The sequence below is a fragment of the Dendrobates tinctorius genome, unplaced genomic scaffold, assembly GCF_039654945.1.
Source record: "Dendrobates tinctorius isolate UK_male_01 unplaced genomic scaffold, ASM3965494v1 ptg000162l, whole genome shotgun sequence".
NCBI classification, from domain to species: domain Eukaryota; kingdom Metazoa; phylum Chordata; class Amphibia; order Anura; family Dendrobatidae; genus Dendrobates; species Dendrobates tinctorius.
This window is the reverse complement of record NW_027361829.1, coordinates 65,314,108-65,340,321: the sequence shown is the minus strand read 5'-3', so window position 1 is coordinate 65,340,321 and position 26,214 is coordinate 65,314,108. Positions and strand designations below refer to the sequence as shown.

General features: G+C 42.5%; 1 protein-coding gene across 3 annotated transcripts in view; it reads left to right on the top strand.

The window, feature by feature from the left end:
• LARS2 (leucyl-tRNA synthetase 2, mitochondrial) overlaps positions 1-26,214 on the top strand; it is a 537,549-nt gene that overhangs the window by 348,226 nt on the left and 163,109 nt on the right. For all 3 annotated transcript variants that reach the window (XM_073550070.1, XM_073550069.1, XM_073550068.1), the window contains exon 5: positions 4,840-4,900. In XM_073550070.1, the coding sequence (XP_073406171.1) occupies positions 4,840-4,900 (61 nt within the window). The remainder of the gene's footprint in view (positions 1-4,839; positions 4,901-26,214) is intronic.

Here is a 26,214-nt window from a genome sequence, read left to right as displayed (position 1 = left end):
TTAGCGATGCACCAGCGATCCTGACCGCGTCATATCGCTGGTCGGGATCGCTGGTGCATCGCTAAGTGTGACAGTACCTTTAGTCACTTATAATAAGTGAATATACAAACAAAACAGCAGGGGCTCACAATCTAAATTCCCTGTCAGTATGTCTTTAGAGAGTGGGTGGAAATCTGAAAACCTGGAGGAAACCCACACATGCAATGGGAAAACATACAAATTCTTTGCAGATTGTCTTAGTGGGAGTTGAACCCAGGGACTCCAGTTCTGCAAAGCAACAGTGCTAACCACTGGGATTCCTAATACATATATTTTTGTGTTGCCATAGTAGCTCACATGGATTGTAAGAATAATTAAAATAAGATTATGGAATAATGGTTGTTGAGCCTGTACCAGTTTAATCACAACGTATCACAACAATGAAACACTTGAACTTAATTAGAGTGTCTGTCAACCCAAAGCACATAGCCTTGTAGGGGATACAGCCCTTTTAGAAATCGCTCCAATAGTGTTTTAATCGCTGCCTCTTCTCCACAGTAACTGGTATTTAATCAGATATGCTAATTAGGGTGCTCAGAGTAGCCTTTCTGTGACAAAGAGGCTCAGTTCACCGTTACTCCCTTTGGTTTTGCTTACACCTGGACTGATGAACTTCCTTTATGGTGGCCATACATCTTGGGTAGCTGTCGACCAAGTTCTTGATGCGTTCTTTATACGTGTGTTCTAGAGAAGAGTCAAAGCCGCTGTCTGATAATTCTGGTGGCATCTAATCTTCCTTGAGAACAAAGGGTCGAGCTTATTAAAATTTAAGATGTCTTATCCTTCTTTACCTTGACATCTGACATCAGGACATCACCATACATATTAGATGATTGACCTATCCTGACGATTCTGTGGGCTCACCTGGCATGTATCCAACTTGTATGGGCACTTATAAAGAATAAGAGTGGTTTCCCGGTACTGTTACATTGGTGACCCATCCCGAGGACACCTGGCATCCTGTATTATCACATGTGTAAGTAAACAGTGAACGGAGCGGTGCACCATGGCCTCTTTTGGGAACTGCAGATCAGCAGCGGTTGAACACTGGGTGTGCTGGTATGAGACCTCCACGATCACATATTGATCAATATAAAGGTACTGGACTGCCCTTGTATACAACTTCTGGTAATGAATGGGTCAGTGTACAACATTGTTCCGTCTGTTCTTCATTCTTTTTGCATATTCTCTTCCCGTGTGATGCCTGTACTTTATGGATCACCGAATGTACTAAAGACTAAGTTTTTGAATAATTATTATAGTTTTAATTGTTCAGAATTAATTAACTTCTTTATTTGCCTGGTTGCCTTGAACCAGATTGCATTGTTTGTTTCAATGGTTTCAATTCCTCTACTAGATTTTAATTTACTGAGACTGAAAAAAAAATAGATTTATTTTTTTCTTCCTTTTTGAGGTGAAGGTTGTTTGATTGCGATGCTCCATGCTTTATAGGATTGAAAAGTTGTCTTTTCATGGCACCGCTTTATTCCGGATCATAAAGAACATTGCAGAATGACTCATAGTCCCAGAGTTCACCCACAACGCACGGCATTGTATGTGCATCTGCGCTGCCGAAGGGAACAGCCATTGCTGCGGGCTCACGCATTGTGTCTGGCGTCTGAATACAGGATGGCGACGCTCGCCCCATGTTTGGAACTATTATGTGCCATAAACAGGCTCGTAGCTTTATGCCGACTGAAGTAGTTTCTCAGCACGCCAAGACAATTTTATCATTTCTTTTTTTTTTTTTTACAAGACCTTGTGATATATATTATTAAAGGGAGTTTCATGCTGGTTAAGAATATGGGAAACAAAGGCCGAGACGGCTTAAAAGAGATAAAGTATCGCGCTCCAGTATCCAGTTCTGTCTTAATACAGTACTACAAAAAGAAAATTTAAATTTTTTTTCTTTAAAAAATGTGTCATTTAAAATATTCAGAAGTGTATATTGAAGTCTCTTGTCTATGAAAAATCTGTTAGTACCGGCCTACAATAGAGCCACTAGCCTAAGGGGGTTGTGTGGCAAGTAAGTGCAACACTGTGGGTCTGCATACAGTATATAGTGCCTGGAACAAGTATTCGTACCCTGTGAACTGAATTTGTTCACGTTACTCCCACAAACTAGATTCCAGTTGTAATTTTTCATTGGGGAGTTTGGAAGATAGATGGAGTCTAAATAAGACATACACATGAGATATTTGTTATTTGGTTCATAAGACCAGCTTTTGTATCTGTTAGCTACGGAAGTGCCTATTAGTCATTAACCTGTTTAATGCTTGCTATAGCATTCATTGTATCAATGTAATGTTACGAATAGAGAAAAACAGAAAACTGAGCTGGAGTATGGCTTGAATAACATGCATGATGTACAGGCATGTTCACACTGGCCATAGAAGCAAACAAAAGACAATGTGTGCATATACCCTAATGAAAAAAAATAAGTAAAAAAGCAAGTGCATTGAATAATTAACATAAAGTACTTAGTAAACACTGTTTTTGATAAAAAAAGCAGAAAGCTGTCCCACCGCGACAATGTGTACCAAATTGGGACAGTAACTACACTCTCTAATGTTAAAACCTACCTAGTGTAAATAGTGGCAGGGAGTCACCTGGTCCCAACCGGACACCCAGCTTTACGAGAGCTATATATGAACTGCCCAGCTCAGTGAAAAAGGGGCAACACCCTATTTGTACGGAATACAAAAAATACTAAAGAAAAACAGAAAACTGAGCCGGAGTTTGACTTGAATAACAGGCATGATGTAAGCTGAGCTGGGCTGGACAGTTGGTCCAAAGCTGGGTGTCCGGTTGGGACCCGGTGACTCTTCTCTTCCACTATTCACACTAGGTAGGTTTTAACATTAGAGAGCATAAGTACTGTCCCAATTGGGTACACCTTGTCGCGGTGGGACAGCTTTATTTTATTTTCTTTATCAAAAACAGCTTTTTTTTAAATAAAAAAGTGTTAACTAAGTACGCTATGTTAATTATTCAATGCACTTGCTTTTTTACTTATTTATTTCCATTAGGGTATATGCACACATTGTCTTTTCTTTGGTTTTAATGTTACAAATAGGCCTGATCAAGCTGTACACTTCTGCCTAAAGAGGACTCATCACTTGCTAAAAGCAATTAAGTTAACAGGGTTATCCAAGACTTTTATTATTTTTGTGCATGGAGCAAGACCTAACAGGCAGGTAGTTTCAAACTACGGTACCTGCCTGTTCTGCAGCGAGATGACCTTTGTCGCCTCTTCTGCTGCTCAATTCATCATTTGTCATCAGAGCAGCTCTTCTACCTCCGTTCTGCAATATCAATGGGGCATCACTGCCAACACCATGACGATTGACAGCTGGTTCCCTGCAATTAGGCAGCAGGGAGCCAGCTGTCAATCAGCATGATATCGGCAGACAACCTATCGACAGAGCTGGAGTGAAGATGCTGCTCTGTTATGAATGGGTCACCGAGGAGGATAAAAGGACCAGGCTACACCACAGAAAACCAGAGACGTTGGAAACTAAGCGGATTGCAGACCCCTGATCCTATCCACACAACTAGCAGTAGCCGTGGAGCGTACCTACGATGTCCTAGACGCCTCGGCACAGCCGGAGAACTAACTCAGCCTAAAGCAAGAAAGGTGAAATCTAAACTGCCCCGAAGCAGACCCCAAAGGAATAGACAGCCCCCAAACATATATTGTCAGTGAGACAAGATGAAAACACATACGCAGGCAGAAAAATAGACTGAGCAAATGATGGGGCCCAAACTGACTAGACAGGACAGGAAAGGAAAGACACTGTCTGCAATCACGTAAAAAACCCTGAAAAATCCAACACGTCTGATGCACAAAAAACACTGAAGTCACACGACTTCGCCCCCACTATATCAGCACTCTGGTATATACTGAAAGCAAAGCAAAAAGAGACTAATATAACAAGGGACAAAACAAACTGACACAATCAGTAACATATGGGCGGTGATCCAGCACAGCCCCAGCAGGAGCAAGCTGACCTGCACAAAGCAGAGATAGACAAAATCAGATCAAATGCAAAAAGATTAACAAATGAGCCACTTAGCTGAACCATGCAGGAACAGAGCAGGAGACCTCAGAAGGCACAGGAAGAAAATCATCAGCAGGGATTGAAGGAAGTCAGCTATCTTAAATACACCAGTCAGAAACTCCAGATCTCCAATCGTCATCATCATTATCAGGTGGCAAGCCTCTGTCAACCTGACCAGCTCCACTACCTCCTGTAACCACCAGAGGGAGCCCAGAAAGAGAACTCGCAACACCTCTGTCAATCTGGCCAGCTCCACTACCTTCAGTAACCACCAGAGGGAGCCCAGAAAGAGAATTCACAACACTACTCTATCTTTGACGGAAGCCGCAGAATTGCCGGCAGGAGCAGCCTGTGACCACACAGAGTCAGCAGAGATCCCATCATTTTTGTAATAATTTTAGAAATCTCTGGCATAACAATGCATTTTTGTCCCTATTACAGCAAAATAAGAGCAGCGTGTGAACGCAGGTTATGGTTCTGTTCACGTCACATTAAAGAGCCTACGTCAGAGGTATATGCTGATTACATTTGGGGATGTATCCAGTGCAGCAGCGGGGGTGTCGGATGACTGGGAATAATCCTATAAAAATCTTTCAGGTCACCTCATCCAGCATCAGTGTCTCGCCGGTACTTCACTATAACGCCAGAGGTTTAAAATGACAGATGGCGGCATAAATGAAAACCAGGCTTTACACGGGCAGATTTTTGAATTTAATGCTTGTGTTATTGTATCTTATAGCAATATTCAGCACATGAGGCAGCAGCTAGAAAGAATTGGCCTATCGCTTAGCTGGGATAGGGTAAGTAGATGCTTTTTTGCTTATTGTTGACATGTGAAAAGTTTTCGCCTTTTAATTAATAATATATTTATTTTTGTAATGTATTGCATTTCTAGCTACTTTATATTTCACTCAAAAGAACATAGTTTTTCTCTAAATTCTGGTGAATTGTGTAAAAAACCTTAGAATTTGTCCTAGAATTAAAAAAATATGGGGAGCATCCTGCAATCAGCACTTTATTGGGACCCATTGTTATGATCAGGTAAAGTGGATCTGACACTGGTAATCTTCTTATATTCATGCCCATACAAGTAGACTTTGTCTTTGTGTGTATTCTTCAATCTTGGCTGCTTGGCTCAGTAATAGAGCACCGTTTCATTTTAGCTTCATTATTATTATTGATTTTTAAAGCGCCCTAAAAAGGGCATCCAGCAGTAGGATCAACACTAAGCCATCTGTATGGGCATGTAGGTCGTAGAAAGTTGAATAAAATGATATTTTGATGTATAATCCAATGTCTTATTTCCGATAAATCTACATTTTTCTTAATAAGTAAATTAGCTGTTAAGATCAATGGACCGGACATAGATCTCTCTGAGAATCTGCCTCCAGAGGTTATTTTAAATATAAGGCAGTGTTACCAGTGAGACCTGTTAAGACTGACCTCTTGATCTACATGTCTCACACTGTTAAAATAAAATAAGCATTCAGGGAGATCTATGTCCGGACCATAGATCTTAGCAGCTCATTTACATATTAGGAAAAATGTGCGTTTCTCTGGAATAAGACCATCAGATCGCAGATATCAAAAAGTATGATTTTATTCAGCTTCCTCTGACCTGCATGCCAATGTAGAAGCTCAGGATGGGTGATCCTACTTACAGATTCCCTTTAATTACAGAGCAACATATTCCATGTGAAAGAGATGCAAACATGATTGCAGTACATATAAAACATGTAATAATACGTAAGTATTTAACATAAGGTAGAAACTAATACAATAAACATAATGACGTGACAGATTGACACATGAGGAGAGAGGACCATGTCTGTTATGAACAGGGAGAAACGGGGTGTACTTTCTTTTTTGTATCCCTTATGTCATAAATATTCAAGAAAGGATAATCTGGATAAAAAGAGTTTTCTTTGTTTACGTTCATCTGCTGATACATTTCTCCGTTTTCCTAGTAATTACATGTTACAGGCATCTTTACTGCCTTTTTTTTTCAGTGATTTGCAGGTTGCCGGGGTTCACATACATTGGCCCCAATTAATCTCAAAGCTTTTACACTAGAATTCTGGTGTAAAAAGCTTTGAAAAGACGCAAACTTTTTGCATAATGCAAAGTTACATAAAAATGTAACGATTTTTGGCATTTTCAAAATGGGTGTGTGGCAGGGCGTGACTGGCAGCAGCATTCACTACACCACAAATCTTACTTCAGTCCCTGACTAGAGTAAGATTCTTCTCACCTTGTGTTATTCATTAAGTGGCGTTCGTCTCTTATTGAATCAGGAACCTCGTATTACACTTCTGCTGGGCTGGCTCCAGATCGAAATACATGTTTCGGCACGTGGCCTTCGTCAGAGAATGACCACAGGTATTATACTGCCTATTTCCACTGTTTTTTTGTATATGTAATCGTACTTAGGGTAAGTTCACACTGGGCGTATTTTGCTGCATTTTTGCTGCGTTTTTTAAATGCTAATTTTCAGCTCCTTTTTACAGTACCAGTAAGGCCTATGAGATGCACAGATTGTTTTTTTTGTCACCAGGATTTTGTGCTTTGCAGCGTTTTTTTGACATAGAGCATGTCACGACTTTCAGCTTTTTTCCAGCGTTTTTGCAGCATTTTTCACCCATTGACTTGAATGGATGGTGAAAAAGCACTGCAAATTTGCAGGTTGACTTTTCTTGCAGCGTATGTGCTGCAGAAAAGTCAAGGACAGCAGGATGTGACCTCAGTCAGCTCCACTACCTTTAGATGGCAGGCTGCATGATGCGTCCATAGAGCTTGTCATCCAGCAGAGCGTCCCCAAACCCCATGAATGGGGGGTCCGACAATACAGTGTTTGACACACTGTCATATGCATGACAGCGCGGCAAACACAGCTTCTGATTGGTGGGGAAACCATTGCCGCCGGTCAGAGCGCTGCGGTTCCCACGTTGTACAAAGACAGCATGCACGCTCAGCTGTGATCGGAGGTATAAAGTGTACCTCCGGCTACTGGTGTCAGCTGATGGGACTAGTAATAACAGTGAGAGCAGGAGCGGTTGAAGGGAGCATTTATCAGCCGCTCTTGCTCTGTAAATAAAAAATTTAAAAAAAAAACTTGTGTGGGTTCCCCCCTATTTTTGATAACCAGCCAGACAAAAGTCACAGCTGGGGGCTGCAACCCTCAGTTGTCAGCTTCAGCAAGGTTGGTTATCAAGAATAGAGGTGTCCCCATGCTGTTGTTTTTTTAAATTATTTAAATAAATAATAAAAAAAAAGGCATGGAGTCCCCCCCAATTTCTGATATCCAAGGCAGACAGCTGAGGTCTGGTATTCTCAGGCTGGTAAGGGTCCATGGATATTGGCCCCCTCCAGCCTAAACATAGCAGCCCGCAGCTGCCCAGAAATGGCACATCTATTATATGTGCCAATTCTGGTGCTTTGCCCGGCTCTTCCCACTTGCCCTGTAGCGGTGGCAAGTGTGGTTCATATTTGTGGGGTTGATGCCACCTTTATATTGTCCGGTGACATCAAGCTCACAGCTTAGTAATGGAGAGACGTCTATAAGACACCTATCCAATACTAATCCTATAGTTGTATGGTAAATAAAGACACAGCCAGAATAAAGTTTTTTATTAGAAATAAAACAAGACACAGTTTTCCATTTTTATTTAAAAATAACAAACACAGTTATACTCACCTAACGCCTAATTTCACCCAAGCCCTCGTCTCCTGTAATAAAACAAAAATTAAAAAACAACAATATCCCACACCTCTCCATCATTCTATCCCATGCCGTAATCCATATCTTGGGGATAATTAGTTTTCAACCTGGACTGTGCCAAGATGCGACCGTCCAGGCTGAGTCCCCCATTTTAATAGCCAGGAAAGGCAAAGTATACAGTTGTGAGCTGATATTAAATAGCCCGGGAAGCTGAATGGGTATTTCCCCCTTCCCAAGCTATAAACATCAGCCCCCAACCGTCAGCTTTCCCTCTGCTGGTTAAGAAAACTATGCGGAAGCCCACACCATTTTTTCAGAAAAATAATCTTTTATTAATTAAACACATGTACAGTAATTTGCACACACACTGCACTAATTGTATTTGTCATAGATATCTGTATATCTACTTATTCTATTTGTATTTAGTGTACAGTATGTAATCCATCTCGTCTATCCTTTCGGCTCCTGCAGTGATTTCACTGTACACAGCAGATGAATTCACAGTTTTTCTTTTATCTATGTAATATATATATATACACACGTGTGTGTTTGACACTGACATCTACGGTATATAGCTATCTATTCTATTCTAACCTGTAACTGTGATTTTACTATACACGGCTGCTGAATTGCCGGGTTTCAAAGGATCTAGAGGTATGGTTCTACATGAAGTAGTTTTTTTTTCTCTGGGGGCACTCAATTTTATTAGCATGCACAAAGACACATAAGTTAGCTCCCAAAACGCATGAAAAATACCAAACATGCGTTTTTGCCACAGCTGCTTTCCTGCCAAGAAATCAGGTTTTGCTGCAGAAACAAAACGCAGCAAAAACGCCCAGTGTGAACTTACCCTTAGACTTCTTTTGAAGACATGTGCATATCAGGTTTTAGGTTGTTACATGAGGTCTTTTCTTTGGAGCCTTTACATTCACCTGCTATTCAGTCCTTTGTATATAAATTTGTTCATCTCCTGCTGCTTTGTCGCCCTAGCTAGCTCACTGTGCCTTTATATAGACTCTCCTTAATTAATTTTTCTAATACAGATTTATAATTTTTTACTACATTTTGGCTGTATAATTTGTTTATTAGTATTCATATATAGCTCTTTCATATTTGCTAGATTGGTGTTTTATATTTCATACCATTACATACTATTCCTTTATACCACTCTGTTTTGGCTTATATAGTCTCCTCTAAGTCTGCAGTGTTTGAGGAATAATTAGTTGTGAGCTCAGCCAGGAGTGCTCTGTGCAGAGAGAGACCTGTCAGTCTAACTGAGTGGTCGGGGACCCGCCTCTTGGACTAGTCACCATGTCCTCATCCGCTTTGCTCTGAAATGTTGCAGTGTGTCAGATGAAAACATAGATATTTGTCATACAGGAGCCGGTCCCTGATTCACATCATAGGTTCCCTTTAAAGGGGTTGTCCGGCTTTTCACATAATCTCAGTACATATCTGGGCTGCAGAATTATGACAATAAGTAATTTACTTTTTGTCACTAGTTTGCACGGTTTTCTAGATATTCTGAAAGAACGTCCAAGGGGGGGTGTTATGAATGGGTCACCGAGGAGAAAAAAGCAAAACAAGCTAAGCCACAGAAAACCAGAGTGGTTGGTAACTATGCAGATTGCAGATCCCTGATCTTACCACACAACTAGGAGTAACCGTGGAGCGTGCCTACGATGAACCTAGACGCCTCGTCACGGCCGGAGGACTACATAAGCCTAAAGCAAGAAAAGGGAAAACTAACTGCCCCAGAGCAGACCCCAAAGGAATAGATAGCCACCACACATGTATTGACGGTGAAACAAGATGACGGCACAAACACAGGCAGGAAAATAGGCTGAGCAAATGATGGGGCCCAAACTAACTAGACAGGAAAGGAAAGGGAAGACACTGTCTGCAACCTGCAAAAAACCCTACAAAAATAATGTCCAACACTTCTGATAGCAAAATTAACCCTGAAGTCACTAGACGTCTCCCACTATATCAGCACTCTGAAATATTCTGAGACAGAGCAAAAAGAGACCGAACTAGTAAGGGACAAAAAGCCAATTGGCAAAATACTAATAAATAAGAGTGGAAATTCAGCTCAGCCCCCAGCCGGGGCTGGCACACCACACAAAAAACTCAATAGACCAACAAAATCAAGTGTGAACATTAGCAGAAAAACTTAGCTTTAGATGACTGGAACAGAGCTGAAAACCAATAGCTGACAAGCCAGAAGGAATCACCAGCAACTGAATAGGGCGTCGGCTGTCTTAAATGCAATCTGAGAATCCTGAGATCCAATCATCATCCTCATTCTCAGGTGGCAGATCTCCACCGATCAAACCAGCCGCACCACCTCCCGTCACCACCAGAGTGAGTCCAGAAAGGGAACTCACAACAGTACCCCCCCCTTGAGGAGGGGTCACCGAACCCTCATCCATGCCACCAGGCCGATCAGGATGGGCCCGGTGAAAAGCACGAACCAATCTATTGGCATGAATATCGGAGGCAGAGACCCAAGAATTATCCTCCTGACCATAACCCTTCCATTTAACCAAATACTGGAGTCTCCGTCTAACCAAACGAGAATCCAATATTTTCTCTACCTCATATTCCACATTGCCTTCAACCAACACAGGATCAGGAGGTGCTGCCATAGGAACCACTGGCTCAACAAACCTCTTCAACAGAGATTTGTGAAATACGTTATGGATCTTGAACGTAACTGGAAGAGCCAATTGAAACGAAACAGGATTAAGAATTTCCAAAATATTATAAGGACCAATAAATCTTGGCTTAAATTTAGGAGATGCAACCTACATAGGAATATTCTTAGATGATAACCAAACCATATCACCCACTTTATACCGGGGACCAATGGTCCTATGCCGGTTGGAAAATCGCTGAGCCTTTTCCTGAGAGAGTGACAACTTATCTACCACTTGGTCCCATATCTGCTGCATTCTCTTAACCACAGTGTCCACACCTGGGCAGGACGAAGATTCCACTTGCCCTGAAGAGAATCAAGGATGAAACCTAAAATTACAGAAAAAGGGTGACATCAAAGTGGCAGAACTAGCTCTATTGTTCAGTGCGAATTCGGCCAAGGGCAAAAATGAGCCCTTTACTAGGCATTGCTCCTACTAGCCAGTTTCCTACTCCACACTGATGAGGGGCAATACCCCGAAACAGCTGTCTGTGGATGGATACCATGTTTTGGCATAGGTGGTTTCCTTCATTGGAGACCCAGTGAAAGACCTGGCTAGTCATTGCTTGCGTTGAGAAACATGTGATGGTGTCTCCGCGGCTTATGTTTTTGCATGTTTTACATATTTCCCATAAGGGATGGGGGCAGTGCTCTAGAATCACTGCGTTGAGAAACACGTGATGGTGTCTCCGCAGTGTCGGATGTTGATCTCCATGAGGTCAATCATCCTCCCTTTTTCAAGGGCAAAAATGAGACCCAATCATCCTGATCAGCAGATATAAAACATCTCAAATAAGACTCCAAGGTCTGCTTTGTTTTGTCAGTCTGTCCATTGGTCTGGAGATGAAACGCGGAGGAGAAGGATAACTGAATTCCCAGATTGGAGCAAAAGGCTTTCCAGAATCTGGAAACAAACTGGACTCCTCTGTCGGACACAATGTTCTCAGGAATCCCATGTAACCGAACCACCTGTTGTAAAAACAAGGGCACCAACTCAGCAGAAGATGGCAACTTTGGGAGTGGTACAAGATGGACCATCTTCGAAAATCTATCACAAATCACCCAGATAACAGTCATTCTCTGAGAGACAGGAAGATCAGAAATAAAATCCATTGAGATATGGGTCCAGGGCCACTTGGGCAGCGGCAAGGGCATCAGCAATCCACTAGAACGAGAACAGGGATTAGACCGAGAACAAGTCCCACAGGACTGTACAAAATTCCTGACGTCACGAGATAAGGCAGGCCACCAAAAGGACCGACTCACCAAATCTCTGGTGCCAAAAATACCTGGATGACCAGCCAATGCGGAGCAATGAATTTCAGACATCACTCTCTTTCTCCACTGGTCAGGAACATACAATTTTCCCATAGAGCAACGCTCAGGATTATCCTCCTGAAATTCCTCCAGGCCGCGTCTCAAATTGGGCGAAATGGCAGAAAGAACTACCCCTTCACCTAGGATGGTAGTAGGCTTTGCCACACTAAGAGAATCGGCAAAGAAACTCCTAGAAAGGGCGTCTGCCTTAACATTCTTAGTGCCCGGAAGAAAAGAGACCACAAAATTAAAATGCGTGAAAAACAAGGCCCATCTAGCCTGTCTAGGATTCAAGCGTTTGGCCGACTCCAGATAAATCAAATTCTTGTGATCGGTGAGGACCACAACTTGATGTCTAGCTCCCTCCAACCAATGTCTCCACTCCTCAAATGCCCACTTCATGGCCAACAATTCCCGATTCTCCACGTCATAGTTACGTTCAGATAGGGAGAACTTTCGAGAAAAGAAGCCACAGGGATTCATCTTAGAAGTCACAGGGTCTTTTTGGGACAAAACAGCTCCTGCACCAATCTCAGAAGCATCTACCTCCACCTGAAATGGAAGTGAGACATCAGGTTGCCGTAAAACTGGAGCTGAAGTAAATCTCTGCTTAAGCTCCTGAAATGCTGAAATAGCCTCAGGAGACCAATTCAGCACATCAGCGCCCTTCTTGGTCAGATCAGTCAGTGGTTTGACAATACCAGAAAAATTACCTATAAATTTACGATAGAAATTAGCAAAACCCAAAAACTTCTGGAGGGCCTTCAAAGAAGTAGGCTGAACCCAATCGTAAATGGCCTGTACCTTGGCCGGGTCCATTTCAATAGTCGATGGAGGTAAGATAAATCCCAAAAATGAAATCCTCTTTACACCAAAGAGGCATTTCGATCCCTTAACAAACAGGGAATTCTCCCTCAAAATCCGGAACACAGTCCGGACGTGTTCCACATGAGAATCCCAATCACTAGAAAAGATCAAAATATCATCCAGATAGATGATCAAAAACGTATCCACAAAGTCACGGAAAATATCATTCATAAAGGACTGGAAGACAGAAGGGGCATTAGTGAGCCCAAAAGGCATCACCAGGTACTCAAAATGTCCCTCCGGAGTATTAAACGCCGTCTTCCATTCATCTCCGTGCTTGATGCGAATAAGATACGCCCCCCTGAGGTCAAGCTTAGTAAATCAGCAGGCACTTTTAAATCTGGAGAATAAATCAGACATCAGAGGTAACGGGTACTGATATTTAACCGTCATCTTGTTAAGGGGATGATAATCAATGCACGGTCTTAATGAACCATCTTTCTTGGCCACAAAAAAAAACCCAGCACCTAAAGGTGAAGAGGATGGTCTAATATGACCCTTCTCCAATGACTCCTTAATATAGGATCGCATAGCATCATGTTCGGGTACTTATAAGTTGAAAAGCCGACCCTTGGGAAATTTACACCCAGGCATCAACTCAATTGCACAGTCATAACTCCTATGAGGAGGCAAAGACGCAGACTTGCTCTCACTAAATACATCAGAAAAATCGGCTAGATAATCAGGAATATCATGAGACTGAGGAGAGGTGGATTAAACAGGAGCGTCCCTAAGAACACACTGACAACCCCAACTCACCACAGACCCAGATTTCCAATCCAAAACTGGATTATGAGTTTGCAACCAAGGAAAACCCAGAACAATAGTATCATGCAAATTATGCAGCACCAAAAATTTACAATTTTCTTGGTGGTCTGGGGCAACCCGCATCATCACCTGGGTCCAAAACTGAGGTTTATTCTCTGCCAAAGGAGTAGCATCAATACCCCTCAAAGGAATAGGCGTCCGCAGAGGCGTCATGGAAAAACCACAATGTTTAGCAAAGTCCAAATCCATCAGATTCAACGCTGCTCCTGAATCCACAAAAGCCTTCGTGGATAATGTGGATAAGGAGCAGATCAGTGTAATTGCCAAAAGAAACTTAGGTTGTATACTGCCCACAGCAAATGTGTGTGCAAAACGTTTCTCTCGTTTGGGCAGACAGAAATAGTATGAGAGACGTCTCCACAGAAAAAACACAGCTTATTACGCCTTCTAAACTCCTGACGCTGCACCCTTGACAAAACTCTATCACATTGCATAGGTTCAGACATTTGTCTAAAAGGTGGCAACTCCTCTCGTGTAGTTTTGCGTTAACGTAAACGCCGATCAATTTGAATGGCTAATGACATAGAATCGTCAAGACCAGAGGGAACAGGAAATCCCACCATAGTATCTTTTACGGTTTCTGAGAAACCCTTCTGAAAGAGCTGCCAAGACACCATCATTCTAGGTAGTAAGGACCGCTCACTTTTGGAATTTTTGACAGTATAACTCTGCAGAATCCTGACCCTGGTTCAATGCCAATAGGGCTTTCTCAGCTTGATCAATAACATTAGGTTCATCATACAACAACCCCAAGGCTTGAAAAAATGCATCCATATTAGTCAGAATAGGATCTTCAGGTGTCAAAGAAAACTCCCAGTCCTGGGGATCGCCGCGCAGCAAAGAGATGACAATTTTAACCTGCTGCGCAGAGCTCCCCGATAAATTAGGCTTCAAGGCAAGAAATAATTTACAATTATTCTTAAAATTCAAAAATTTAGACCGGTCCCCAAAAAACACATCAGGAGTAAGGATCCTTGGTTCAGCAGCATGTTAATGAGCGAGATAGCCCGAAATTCCCCGCACTTCAGCAGTGAGCTGCTCCACACGATCAGACAATTGCTTAATCTCCATTTTAAAAAAAAAAAAAATCCTCCTATGGCCCCAGAGAAAAAGGGGAAAAAATATACATATAAAAAAAAAAAAATTCTGACACTTTTTTTTTTACAATTCTTTCCTGCTTTTGAGTACCCTAGAATCTGCGGTATGGCTGGTGATTCTGTTATGAATGGGTCACCGAGGAGAAAAAAGCAAAACAAGCTAAGCCACAGAAAACCAGAGTGGTTGGTAACTATGCAGATTACAGATCCCTGATCTTACCACTCAACTAGCAGTAGCCGTGGAGCGTGCCTACGATGAACCTAGACGCCTCATCACGGCCGGAGGACTACATAAGCCTAAAGCAAGAAAAGGGAAAACTAACTGCCCCAGAGCAGACCCCAAAGGAATAGATAGTCCCCACACATGTATTGACGGTGAAACAAGATGACGGCACAAACACAGGCAGGAAAATAGGCTGAGCAAATGATGAGGCCCAAACTAACTAGACAGGAAAGGAAAGGGAAGACACTGTTTGCAACCTGCAAAAAACCCTACAAAAATAATGTCCAACACTTCTGAAAGCAAAATTAACCCTGAAGTCACTAGACGTCTCCCACTATATCAGCACTCTGAAATATTCTGAGACAGAGCAAAAAGAGACCGATCTAGTAAGGGACGAAAAGCCAATTGGCAAAATACTAATAAATAAGAGTGGAAATTCAGCTCAGCCCCCAGCCGGGGCTGGCACACCACACAAAAAACTGAATAGACCAACAAAATCAAGTGTGAACATTAGCAGAAAAACTTAGCTTTAGATGACTGGAACAGAGCTGAAAACCAGTAGCTGACAAGCCAGAAGGAATCACCAGCAACTGAATAGGGCATCGGCTGTCTTAAATTCAATCAGAGAATCCTGAGATCCAATCGTCATCCTCATTCTCAGGTGGCAGATCTCCACCGATCAAACCAGCCACACCACCTCCCGTCACCACCAGAGGGAGTCCAGAAAGGGAACTCACAACAGGGGGGGTGTTATGGAATTGAAATGAGAACTGGTCGTAACCTCCTACTCTACTCCAAACATGCCCTCTATAGCAACAACCCCACCCTCCATAGCTACAGGCCCTCCACGTCCATATGAAGAAGCCCTCATCACACAGTAACAAATCCTCCCCCTCTAGCAGCCTCACTGCAGAGAGCAGACCACCCAGCTGCTCCTCCCCCAGACACACACTGAACAGTTATCTATGGAAAGTGAATCTAGTGAGGAGTGAAAATCGTCCTGTATTCTGGGCCACTCCATGATTACAATACATAACTCATTATCAGTAATTCCTTCCCTCACTGACCCAGGCTGCTGGCAGCAGTGAGAACAGACTGTGATGACCAGTGATGGGGGTCTGCAGCTTCTAATCTGCACAGGGGATGGCAGTCACTGATGTAATCTGTTGTGTGACAAAGCCTCTGCTGTGTGAATGAGGCAGCTCTGTGTCACTGATGTCTTCACACAGCAGCAGATTTGGTGCAGTATATGTGTGAGCACTGTGTCTCTAATGACACAAATACTGATGGGAGCAGCCTGCCCAATCAGCAGCTGTAACAGTGTGAAGTGTTGGGGGGGTGTATGTATGTATTGTGCTGCTTTCTCAAATACAGGATCACTGCTGTGTTCTTTCCAATGCTGGAATGATGATAAAGATGAGTGCTGGTGCAGTTTACTGCCAGCCAATGAGTGGGCAGTGGGTGGTGCTGGTCACTGGAGCTTGCTGGGAGTTTGGTGGAGCTTCGCACATACACTGCACCAAATCTGCTGCTGTGTGAAGACATCAGTGACACAGAGCTGTCTCATTCACACAGCAGAGGCTTTGTCACAGAACAGATTACATCAGTGACTGCCATCCCCTGTGCAGATTAGAAGCTGCAGCCCTCATCACTGGCCATCACACAGTCTGTTCTCGCTGCTGCCAGCAGCCTGGGCCAGTGAGGGAAGGAATTACTGATAATGAGTTATGTATTGTAATCATGGAGTGGCCCAGAATACAGGACGATTTTCCCTCCTCACTAGTTTCGCTTTCCATAGATAACTGTTCAGTGTGTGTCTGGGGGAGGAGCAGCTCTCTGCTCTCTGTACTGAGGCTGCTGGAGGGGAAGAATTCATTACTGTGTGATGAGGGCTGCTTCAGGTGGACGGGGAGGGCCTGTAGCTAAGGAGGGTAGGGTTGTTGCTATAGAGGGCATGTTTGGAGTAGAGTAGGAGGTTACGACTAGTTCTCATTTCAATGCCATAATACACCCCCCTTGGACATTCTGTTCAGAATATCTAGAAAACCGTGCAAACTAGTGACAGAAAATAAATTACTTATTGTCATAATTCTGCAGCCCAGATATGTACTGAGATTATGTGAAAAGCCCGGACAACCCCTTTAATTAAACAAGATATGCTTGTGGCTGAGATTTTTTTTTGGATTAGATTAGCTATATTGGCTTTTTTTTGTTACATCATCAAAATCTATTGCTATTATGAGGAAATATAATACATACTTGCAAAATAATGTTTTAATGGCACCTAGGGACATTCGCACATGGTTCACAATGTACGTTAATCTGAATAAATGCAGTATTGTAAGAATTTACTGCTTCCACGGAAAAATAACACACTCTAATATCTATACAAAATATTTTCTAATAAATCATTAGAGGCGACCCACTATCTATCCTATAGAGTGGAGTGATTTATCAGCAGTAGTTTTATCATGATAATGTGTGCAAAACTGTAAAGCGCTGCGGAATATGTTAGCGCTGTATAAAAATAAAGAATAATTATATTATTATGTAACTGGTGTCATACACCAATCTCTGCTTAAAAAGTCTATGGAGCGAAAGAACAAGTCACCAAAGGGTTACAGTGTAAAAGAGACTTCTGACTCACCCATAGGGCAGAGAGTGAGGCGGTGAAGCATAAAGGCGCTGGACATCGGAGAGAGCAGCGCTAGGTGAGTATATTAATATACTACACTGCATGCACATATACACACATGTAATGAATAAAAAACTTAGTGGGAGTGCTTCTTTATCTGAGAATCCATAAGTGAGGTCAGATCTCAGATTAAATGACGGGAGAGTTGGCAACTTTTTTGCTTTCTTTTTCTGAGCTCTTTCCCAGCTGAGGTATGGCCAAAGACCACATCAAAGGTTTGTGGGCAGCGAAACAAAAAGGCTGAAAAAGCCAAACAGTGAAACATTTTTAATTAGCCCAATTGCAAAAATGATTTTTAACCCCAAACATATACATTTTAGCTAAAAAACAAATAAATAATTTTCCCCAAATGTGGACATCACTTTTAATTATGGATCAGCACTAATTGATCCAAGCATGTTTTTTCTACATGATAAGCTTGCTTTACTACTTTGTTTCCATGTCATAGTAATATGTTATTATTTTATTTGAATTTCCTCTAGAATAACATAAATAAATATATTTATTTTGCTCTCTCCTAGTTTTAGGTCAAAATCAGCAGTGGCCTTTAGATAAATACATGAGACAAATATTGTGCCTATTATGCTGTTCTGATCCAATATATAGATATAGAAACATTAACACAAGCACACTGAGTTGAACGGATGACAATGGCTTATGCTTGTTCCATTTCTCAATGTGTACTGTGTGTGCCTTGCAGTATGCATGACACATAAAACATAGCATACACCCATGTATGCCCTGCAGTATGTATGACACATAAAACATAGCATACACCCATGTGTGCCCTGCAGTATGTATGACACATAAAACATAGCATACACCCATGTGTGCCCTGCAGTATGTATGACACATAAAACATAGCATACACCCATGTGTGCCCTGCAGTATGTATGACACATAAAACATAGCATACACCCATGTGTGCCCTGCAGTATGTATGACACATAAAACATAGCATACACCCATGTGTGCCCTGCAGTATGTATGACACATAAAACATAGCTTACACCCATGTGTACCCTGCAGTATGTATGACACATAAAACATAGCATACACCCATGTGTACCCTGCAGTATGCATGACACATAAAACATAGCATACACCCATGTATGCCCTGCAGTATGCATGACACATAAAACATAGCATACACCCATGTGTGCCCTGCAGTATGTATGACACATAAAACATAGCATACACCCATGTGTGCCCTGCAGTATGTATGACACATAAAACATAGCATGCACCCATGTGTGCCCTGCAGTATGCATGACACATAAAACATAGCATACACCCATGTGTGCCGTGCAGTATGTATGACACATAAAACATAGCATACACCCATGTGTGCCCTGCAGTATGTATGACACATAAAACATAGCATACACCCATGTGTGCCCTGCAGTATGTATGACACATAAAACATAGCATGCACCCATGTGTGCCCTGCAGTATGCATGACACATAAAACATAGCATACACCCATGTGTGCCGTGCAGTATGCATGACACATAAAACATAGCATACACCCATGTGTGCCCTGCAGTATGTATGACACATAAAACATAGCATACACCCATGTGTGCCCTGCAGTATGTATGACACATAAAACGTAGCATGCACCCATGTGTGCCCTGCAGTATGTATGACACATAAAACGTAGCATGCACCCATGTGTGCCCTGCAGTATGTATGACACATAAAACGTAGCATGCACCCATGTGTGCCCTGCAGTATGTATGACACATAAAACGTAGCATGCACCCATGTGTGTCCTGCAGTATGTATGACACATAAAACGTAGCATGCACCCATGTGTGCCCTGCAGTATGTATGACACATAAAACGTAGCATGCACCCATGTGTGTCCTGCAGTATGTATGACACATAAAACGTAGCATGCACCCATGTGTGTCCTGCAGTATGTATGACACATAAAACGTAGCATGCACCCATGTGTGTCCTGCAGTATGTATGACACATAAAACGTAGCATGCACCCATGTGTGTCCTGCAGTATGTATGACACATAAAACGTAGCATGCACCCATGTGTGCCCTGCAGTATGTATGACACATAAAACGTAGCATACACCCATGTGTGCCCTGCAGTATGTATGACACATAAAACGTAGCATGCACCCATGTGTGTCCTGCAGTATGTATGACACATAAAACGTAGCATGCACCCATGTGTGTCCTGCAGTATGTATGACACATAAAACGTAGCATGCACCCATGTGTGTCCTGCAGTATGTATGACACATAAAACGTAGCATGCACCCATGTGTGTCCTGCAGTATGTATGACACATAAAACGTAGCATACACCCATGTGTGCCCTGCAGTATGTATGACACATAAAACGTAGCATACACCCATGTGTGCCCTGCAGTATGTATGACACATAAAACGTAGCATGCACCCATGTGTGTCCTGCAGTATGTATGACACATAAAACGTAGCATGCACCCATGTGTGCCCTGCAGTATGTATGACACATAAAACATAGCATACACCCATGTGTGCCCTGCAGTATGTATGACACATAAAACATAGCATACACCCATGTGTGCCCTGCAGTATGTATGACACATAAAACATAGCATACAACCGTGTCTCATGCTTATGTTTTGGTCAAAATCCTACTGGAAGAAAATGTGCCAAATCTATTAAGAGGAGATTGCTTATATTTGTTATGTGTTTATTCTATCTGTGCACCAAAAACCTAATTCTACCCAGTGACGAGGTGTCATTAATTATAGTGAATCTGTTTGGTGTCTCATGGCCACACTCCGTGAAGCTCTGCCATATTCACGCTCCAAAAACTGACATAGAGACTTCGATGAATTCCCATGAAAATGTACAGATCAGTGATGAACGAGCACTAAAATGCTCAGATGCTCGTTGCTCGGGTTGAGCAAATTGGAATACTCTGGTACTCAACTCGAGCAACGAGCGCAATGTCGGTCTATGGGAAAACTGAGTATTTTTACCGCGACCCCCCCGGGGGTTCTTTTAGAGACTAAAAATGGCTGAAAATGATGGAAATAGTGCTTAAATGCCATGGGAACATCATGGGGAATGCCCCTGAAAGCATTTTTGACTCCCAGGTCACAGCTGTGAACAATGTTGTGAGAGTCTTACGCCATTTTTACAGGCGCACCAAAAAACATACAAAAACAAAACCAAAATGGATTTTCCTGGGAAATATGTTAAGGAACATCCTTTCCAGGGTAATGACTTTTATATAAGGCAAAATAATTAACCCAAAACAAATATGTTCCTCCACCACTTGGGCTATGTTCACATGCAGCGTTTATGATGCGTTTTTCAACTTTAGCATTGCTTTCAACCAAGACAAATGCATTCACTGGGAAATGCATCATCAGACACATCCTGTTTCATTTATGAAGGAGGGACTCTTAAAGTCACAAAGTTTATTTTTAGAGCACCATCAGCCAGCTATGCTTTGTTGTTCCCATTATTAAACATTGGGTCTCCAATACTGTTATTGCATATGCAGTGAGTGGCAGGGCTGCCCAAAATTTCGACGCACCCCAACAACTCATTGAACAGACGTCATGGATGACCACATAGACCAAAGTTCCCAGTATTCATTTGGTACTCCCATACTGTTTGCTTATGCATTGAATGCGAGGCCTGTCCTGCACCAAAGTTACATGCACCCCAATAAGCCTTTGAAGCCACGTACTGGATGGCCACAGGAAAACTCACTTCACATTATTCATTTGGTACTCATATACTGTTTGCTAATGCATTGAATGCAAGACTTGCCCTGCACCAAAGTTACATGCACCCTAATAAGCCTTTGAAGCCACGTACTGGATGGCCACATGCATTCATAGTTCCCAGCACTCATTTGGTACTCCCATACTGTTTGCTAATGCATTGAATGCAAGACTTGCCCTGCACCAAAGTTACATGCACCCTAATAAGCCTTTGAAGCCACGTACTGGATGGCCACATGCATTCATAGTTCCCAGTACTCATTTGGTACTCCCATAATGTTTGCTTATGCATTGAATGCAAGGCCTGCCCTGAAAGTAACATGCACTGCAGTAAGCCTTTGAAGCCACGTACTGGAGGACCACAGGAAAACCAAGTTCACATTATTCATCTGGTACTCCCATACTGTTTGCTTCTGCATTGAATAAAAGGCCTGCCCTGCACCAAAGTTACATGCAACCCAATAAGCCTTTGAAGTCACGTACTGGATGGCCACATGCAATCATAGTTCCCAGTATTCATTTGGTACTCCCGTACTGTTCGCTTATGCTTTCAATGCAAGGAATGCCCTGCACCAAAGTTACATGCACCCCAATAAGCCTTTGAACACACGTACTGGTTGGCCACATGAAACCAAAGTTCTCAATATTCTGATTTTTTTTTAAGTCACCTAAAATTTGCTCATGAAAGTCTGCCCAAAATTTGCCCACACTACAATTCCCCAAAGAAGAAATGTGGAGGATGGTCTCTGAAAAATGTTTTCCCAGTTTAAAGGTCTCCTATACTTGTAATGCCCATACACTAAGTGTATGAGCTGAAAAACAGTTTCATTTGGTATCTATGCACCTGTGCAGCTGCCATTTTACTTGGGTCCGCTGCACCCTGGATTAGTGCAGATGCATTTAGTCCTGTCTGGTTTGTATCTGAATTTTTTGGAGGATTTTTTCCTCTTTTTGAGGTTTTCCTGTCAGCATTTTCATTTGACAGGCGGATGCGCTTAGTTATCAGTTATAATTCCACCAGCGGCACTAAAAACGGCTCTGGCAAAATGCTAGCGGCAGGATAGGCCAGGACCTCCAAGGCGTAGAGAGCCAGTTCATTCCACGTGTCCAGCTTTGAGACCCATTAAATAAAAGGCACAGAGAAATCTTGGAGGCCGTTGGTACGGTCAGCAAGGTACTCCCTCAGCATCTTCCCAAACTTAGCACTCCTTGTGACAATACCATGCGCCTCATGGCCACTGCGATGGGAGGGTCTGAGAAATCTCTCCAAGATCTTTGCCAGTGTTCCCCTGCCTCTGCTGGATTGGAGTTGTCTCTCTCGCCTGTACTCCTTGGTTGTCCAACTAACTGTGACCTCTACCACCAACCTTTTCAGATGGGAATTTTTTTCATAATTCCGCCACAAGGGCCTTCTGGTACTTCACCATTTTAGTACACCTGTCTGCCTCTGGAAGAAGAGATTGAAAGCTCTCCTTGTAGCATGGGTCTAGAAGTTCACCAACCAGTAATGACTGTCAGCCAAAATTTTTACAATCCGAGGGTCACGGGAAAGGCAGCACAACATAAACCACCATGCATGGCAGACTGCTAACAGGCAAAACTTCCGTGGCCTCACCAAGAGAAAGACTGATGATGCTATCCTTCTCCCTGTCCTCAGGCCAGCCACGCTGAGCAGACGGTATGACATTTGTGCTTGTAATACCATCTATAGCGTATGAAAGTAGCTCCTGTTCTTCCTCCTCCTTTTCCTCATTGTCAACCAATCCACGTTGGGATAACATGAGGCTGGGCTGTGTGTAATCACCCTGTATGCTTCCTTCCTTCATCTCATTGTGAGCAGAGAGCGTTTCAGAAGACAGAGAAGCGGGATTGTGACGCTAGTTATGGCGTCATCGCCGCTCACCATCTTGGTGGACTCCTTCAATTTTTTTTCAGATGGTACATATGTCTGACATCCATGTCCACCTCTGAGGTCTTGTGTGGAGTCTGAACTAAATACCAATGGCCGTGTTGATGCTGGTAGTCAACAACTGCCCTCTTCTTCTCACAAATCCTTTCCAACATGTGCAGTGTTGAGTTCCAACACTCGGGGACATCACACACCATTCGGTGAGCCGGAAGGTGTAAATGCTGCTGAAGCACAGCAAGGGCGGCGGAACCTGGAGCTGACTTGCTAAAATAACAATATAAGAAAGAACTATGCATATAAGTAGGATCACCACACAGAAAACACCTTATTCAAAAAATATATATGATTTTATTATTTGCAAAAAAAATCAGAAAAACACCACACAATAGGTTAAAAACATTAAAAACAGTCATAAAGACAAGAATGAATCACCAAGTGATCACAAAAAAGGTGATAAATAACATATAGTCCGCTGTCTGCAGAGGAATATTGCACTTAAGATAAATCTGAGCAAATCCTATAGTCAAGCTACTAGTATAGCTCAATGAAACTCAATATACACAAACAAAAATGTAGAGGCAAATCAACAGTAATAGAAAGTGTGTGTGTGTGTATATATATATATATATATATATATATATATATATATATATATATATATGTAATAAAGTGAACTGTATTGCTCAGACCACTAGTCGTTTTGAACAGTGTGTAAAATTCAAACAGGCATGCACCATAGATCCAGGGTCAGAGTATCCCTGTTGGAGAGATCTGGGCTACAGATGGTAGCAATTTCAAGCCCCCCAAACCAGTTTACCAAGGATTAACATACGTGAAACAGAGAAGACTCATAATGGTGGTAAAAAAAATTTGAGTAGCGCAAACACAAATGCAACATCCAATACTTCACCAGAGAGCAGTCAGTCAAATGTACAGTCACAGTCGCCCCATCGTCTGAAGGAAGTGCCAGCAGCCAGAGCGGTATATGGAGACCCACTCGTTCCGACACCTAAAGTGTCTTTCTCAAGGTGAGTGTAACTGATGCTGTTCCATTCAACTATTTAAACCAAAATAATCAAGATTCAATCATTACCAGCTGGCGGCTTGCGGCATGCAGGTACTGGGAGGCATAGCGTGGATGCAGAGGCGTCCCCCCCCGGAAGTAAACCCTGTTCCGGGTCGGGTAAATAAGGCGCATGCGCAGTCGCAATAAACAGAGTGATAGAGTATAGCCGGTACATTACTCAAAGACAAACGCTCGCGAGATTTACAAAAAATTGCACATGCGCAGTCCAACTCAGCTGAAGTCTTCTCTGCAAAAGTCCATAGCGATGAGAAATAACAAGTGCATCACTAAAGAGGCGACAACTCATGAGCGATGCCAAAGTAGCGGTGGCAGGCCTGGCATGATGACGCACACCTAAACATAACAGCCCCCGCTCTGCTCATCAAGGTATTGTTCACATGATCAGGTTTTAAATATATTAGACTGCTCCGAGAAGGGTATACCGTGACGTGGTGGAGTGGCTTAGCGTACATTTTTTTGCAAAAAAAGTATCAACTAAATACCCTGGTTTTGTTAACATCTTTTACTAGCACTTGCTGCTTACTGGTACATATATTTTACAACAGAGTATTTATGCACGTTTGTCATACTGTGTGTTTTTTTTCTGTGTCTTAGTTCTTGGGTGGTGTGAACAGGGTCTTACTGACCTGTTCATTTTTGTGCATGTGTCATGTGTTTTCAATATATGTAACAGGCAGAAGCAGCAGCTGACAGTAATGGAATGGACCCTCTTAATGTATGCAATAATAATCTTTATTTTTATATAGCGCTAACATATTCCGCAGCGCTTTAAAGTTTACACACATTATCATCACTGTCCCCGATGGGGATCACAATCTAAATTACCAATCAGTATGTCTTTGGAATGTGGGAGGAAATCGGAGTACCCGGAGGAAACCCACGCAAACACGGGGAGAACATACAAACTCCTTGCAGATGTTGTCCTTGGTGTGATTCGAACCCAGGATTCCAGCGCTGCAAGACTGCAGTGCTTATCCACTAAGCCACCGTGTAATGAAGTATGGCACATACAATGCCTGCCTGCTGCTGATATCTATATAGACACATACAGTGCCTGTATTCCTTGGACTGATGTGTATATAGCCACATACACTCTCTGCCTACCTAGAACTGCAATCTATATACCCCATAATTAGTCCTTAGAAGGAATGTTGGTTTAGCTGGATAAGTGGATTCAACAATGGTTTACCCACACTAAATAATAAAAGCACAAATCCCTCCCTATCTCAGCAGCAGCTCTTCCTACACTGTCTGATTCTGGAGGCGACATCAGATATAGACCTGATGACGCTGTGCGGCCAGCCAATCACTGTAATACCACAACAAAGATGGCTGCGGCATTACATTGCGTGGCAGACAATCCCTGCATGTTGATTGGGTCTCTAAAGAGCGCCAAATATGCAGGGCGGGGACCCGCGCTCCCGCCATTTAATCCTTGGTGCTCGCCGAGTGCCTCGAGTACAGCGATTATCGGGCGAGTAACGAGTAGTGGCGAGCATGTTCGCTCATCACTAGTACAGATCTGTAAAATAAGCCATTAATGCTCGTCTGCCGGCTGCTCTGAAATCCTTGGTACACAGTCTCTTTAAACAACAAACACAATCGGTGCGGGGATTTTGTTCTAGCATTTGATTCTAGACTAAACAGCATTTGTTTTCTAAATCATGTAATGTAACTAATTGGGTTATTCCAAAATGATCGAATCATCTGCCATTCCCAGGAGAGTATGAATCAGAAGTTTTCAGGCTGCTTACAGACTAAGAGCAAATATTCCATTTTTTTAATTGCAAATGTTTAGAGTCATAGTGGCTGTCATCAGGTCCAATTATTGGGAAAGCGAATACATTCTAAGGATATGATCACAAAGAGGTTTTTTATGTGGATTGCGGAGATGAGTCTTCTCCAAAATTCACATCAGAAACCACT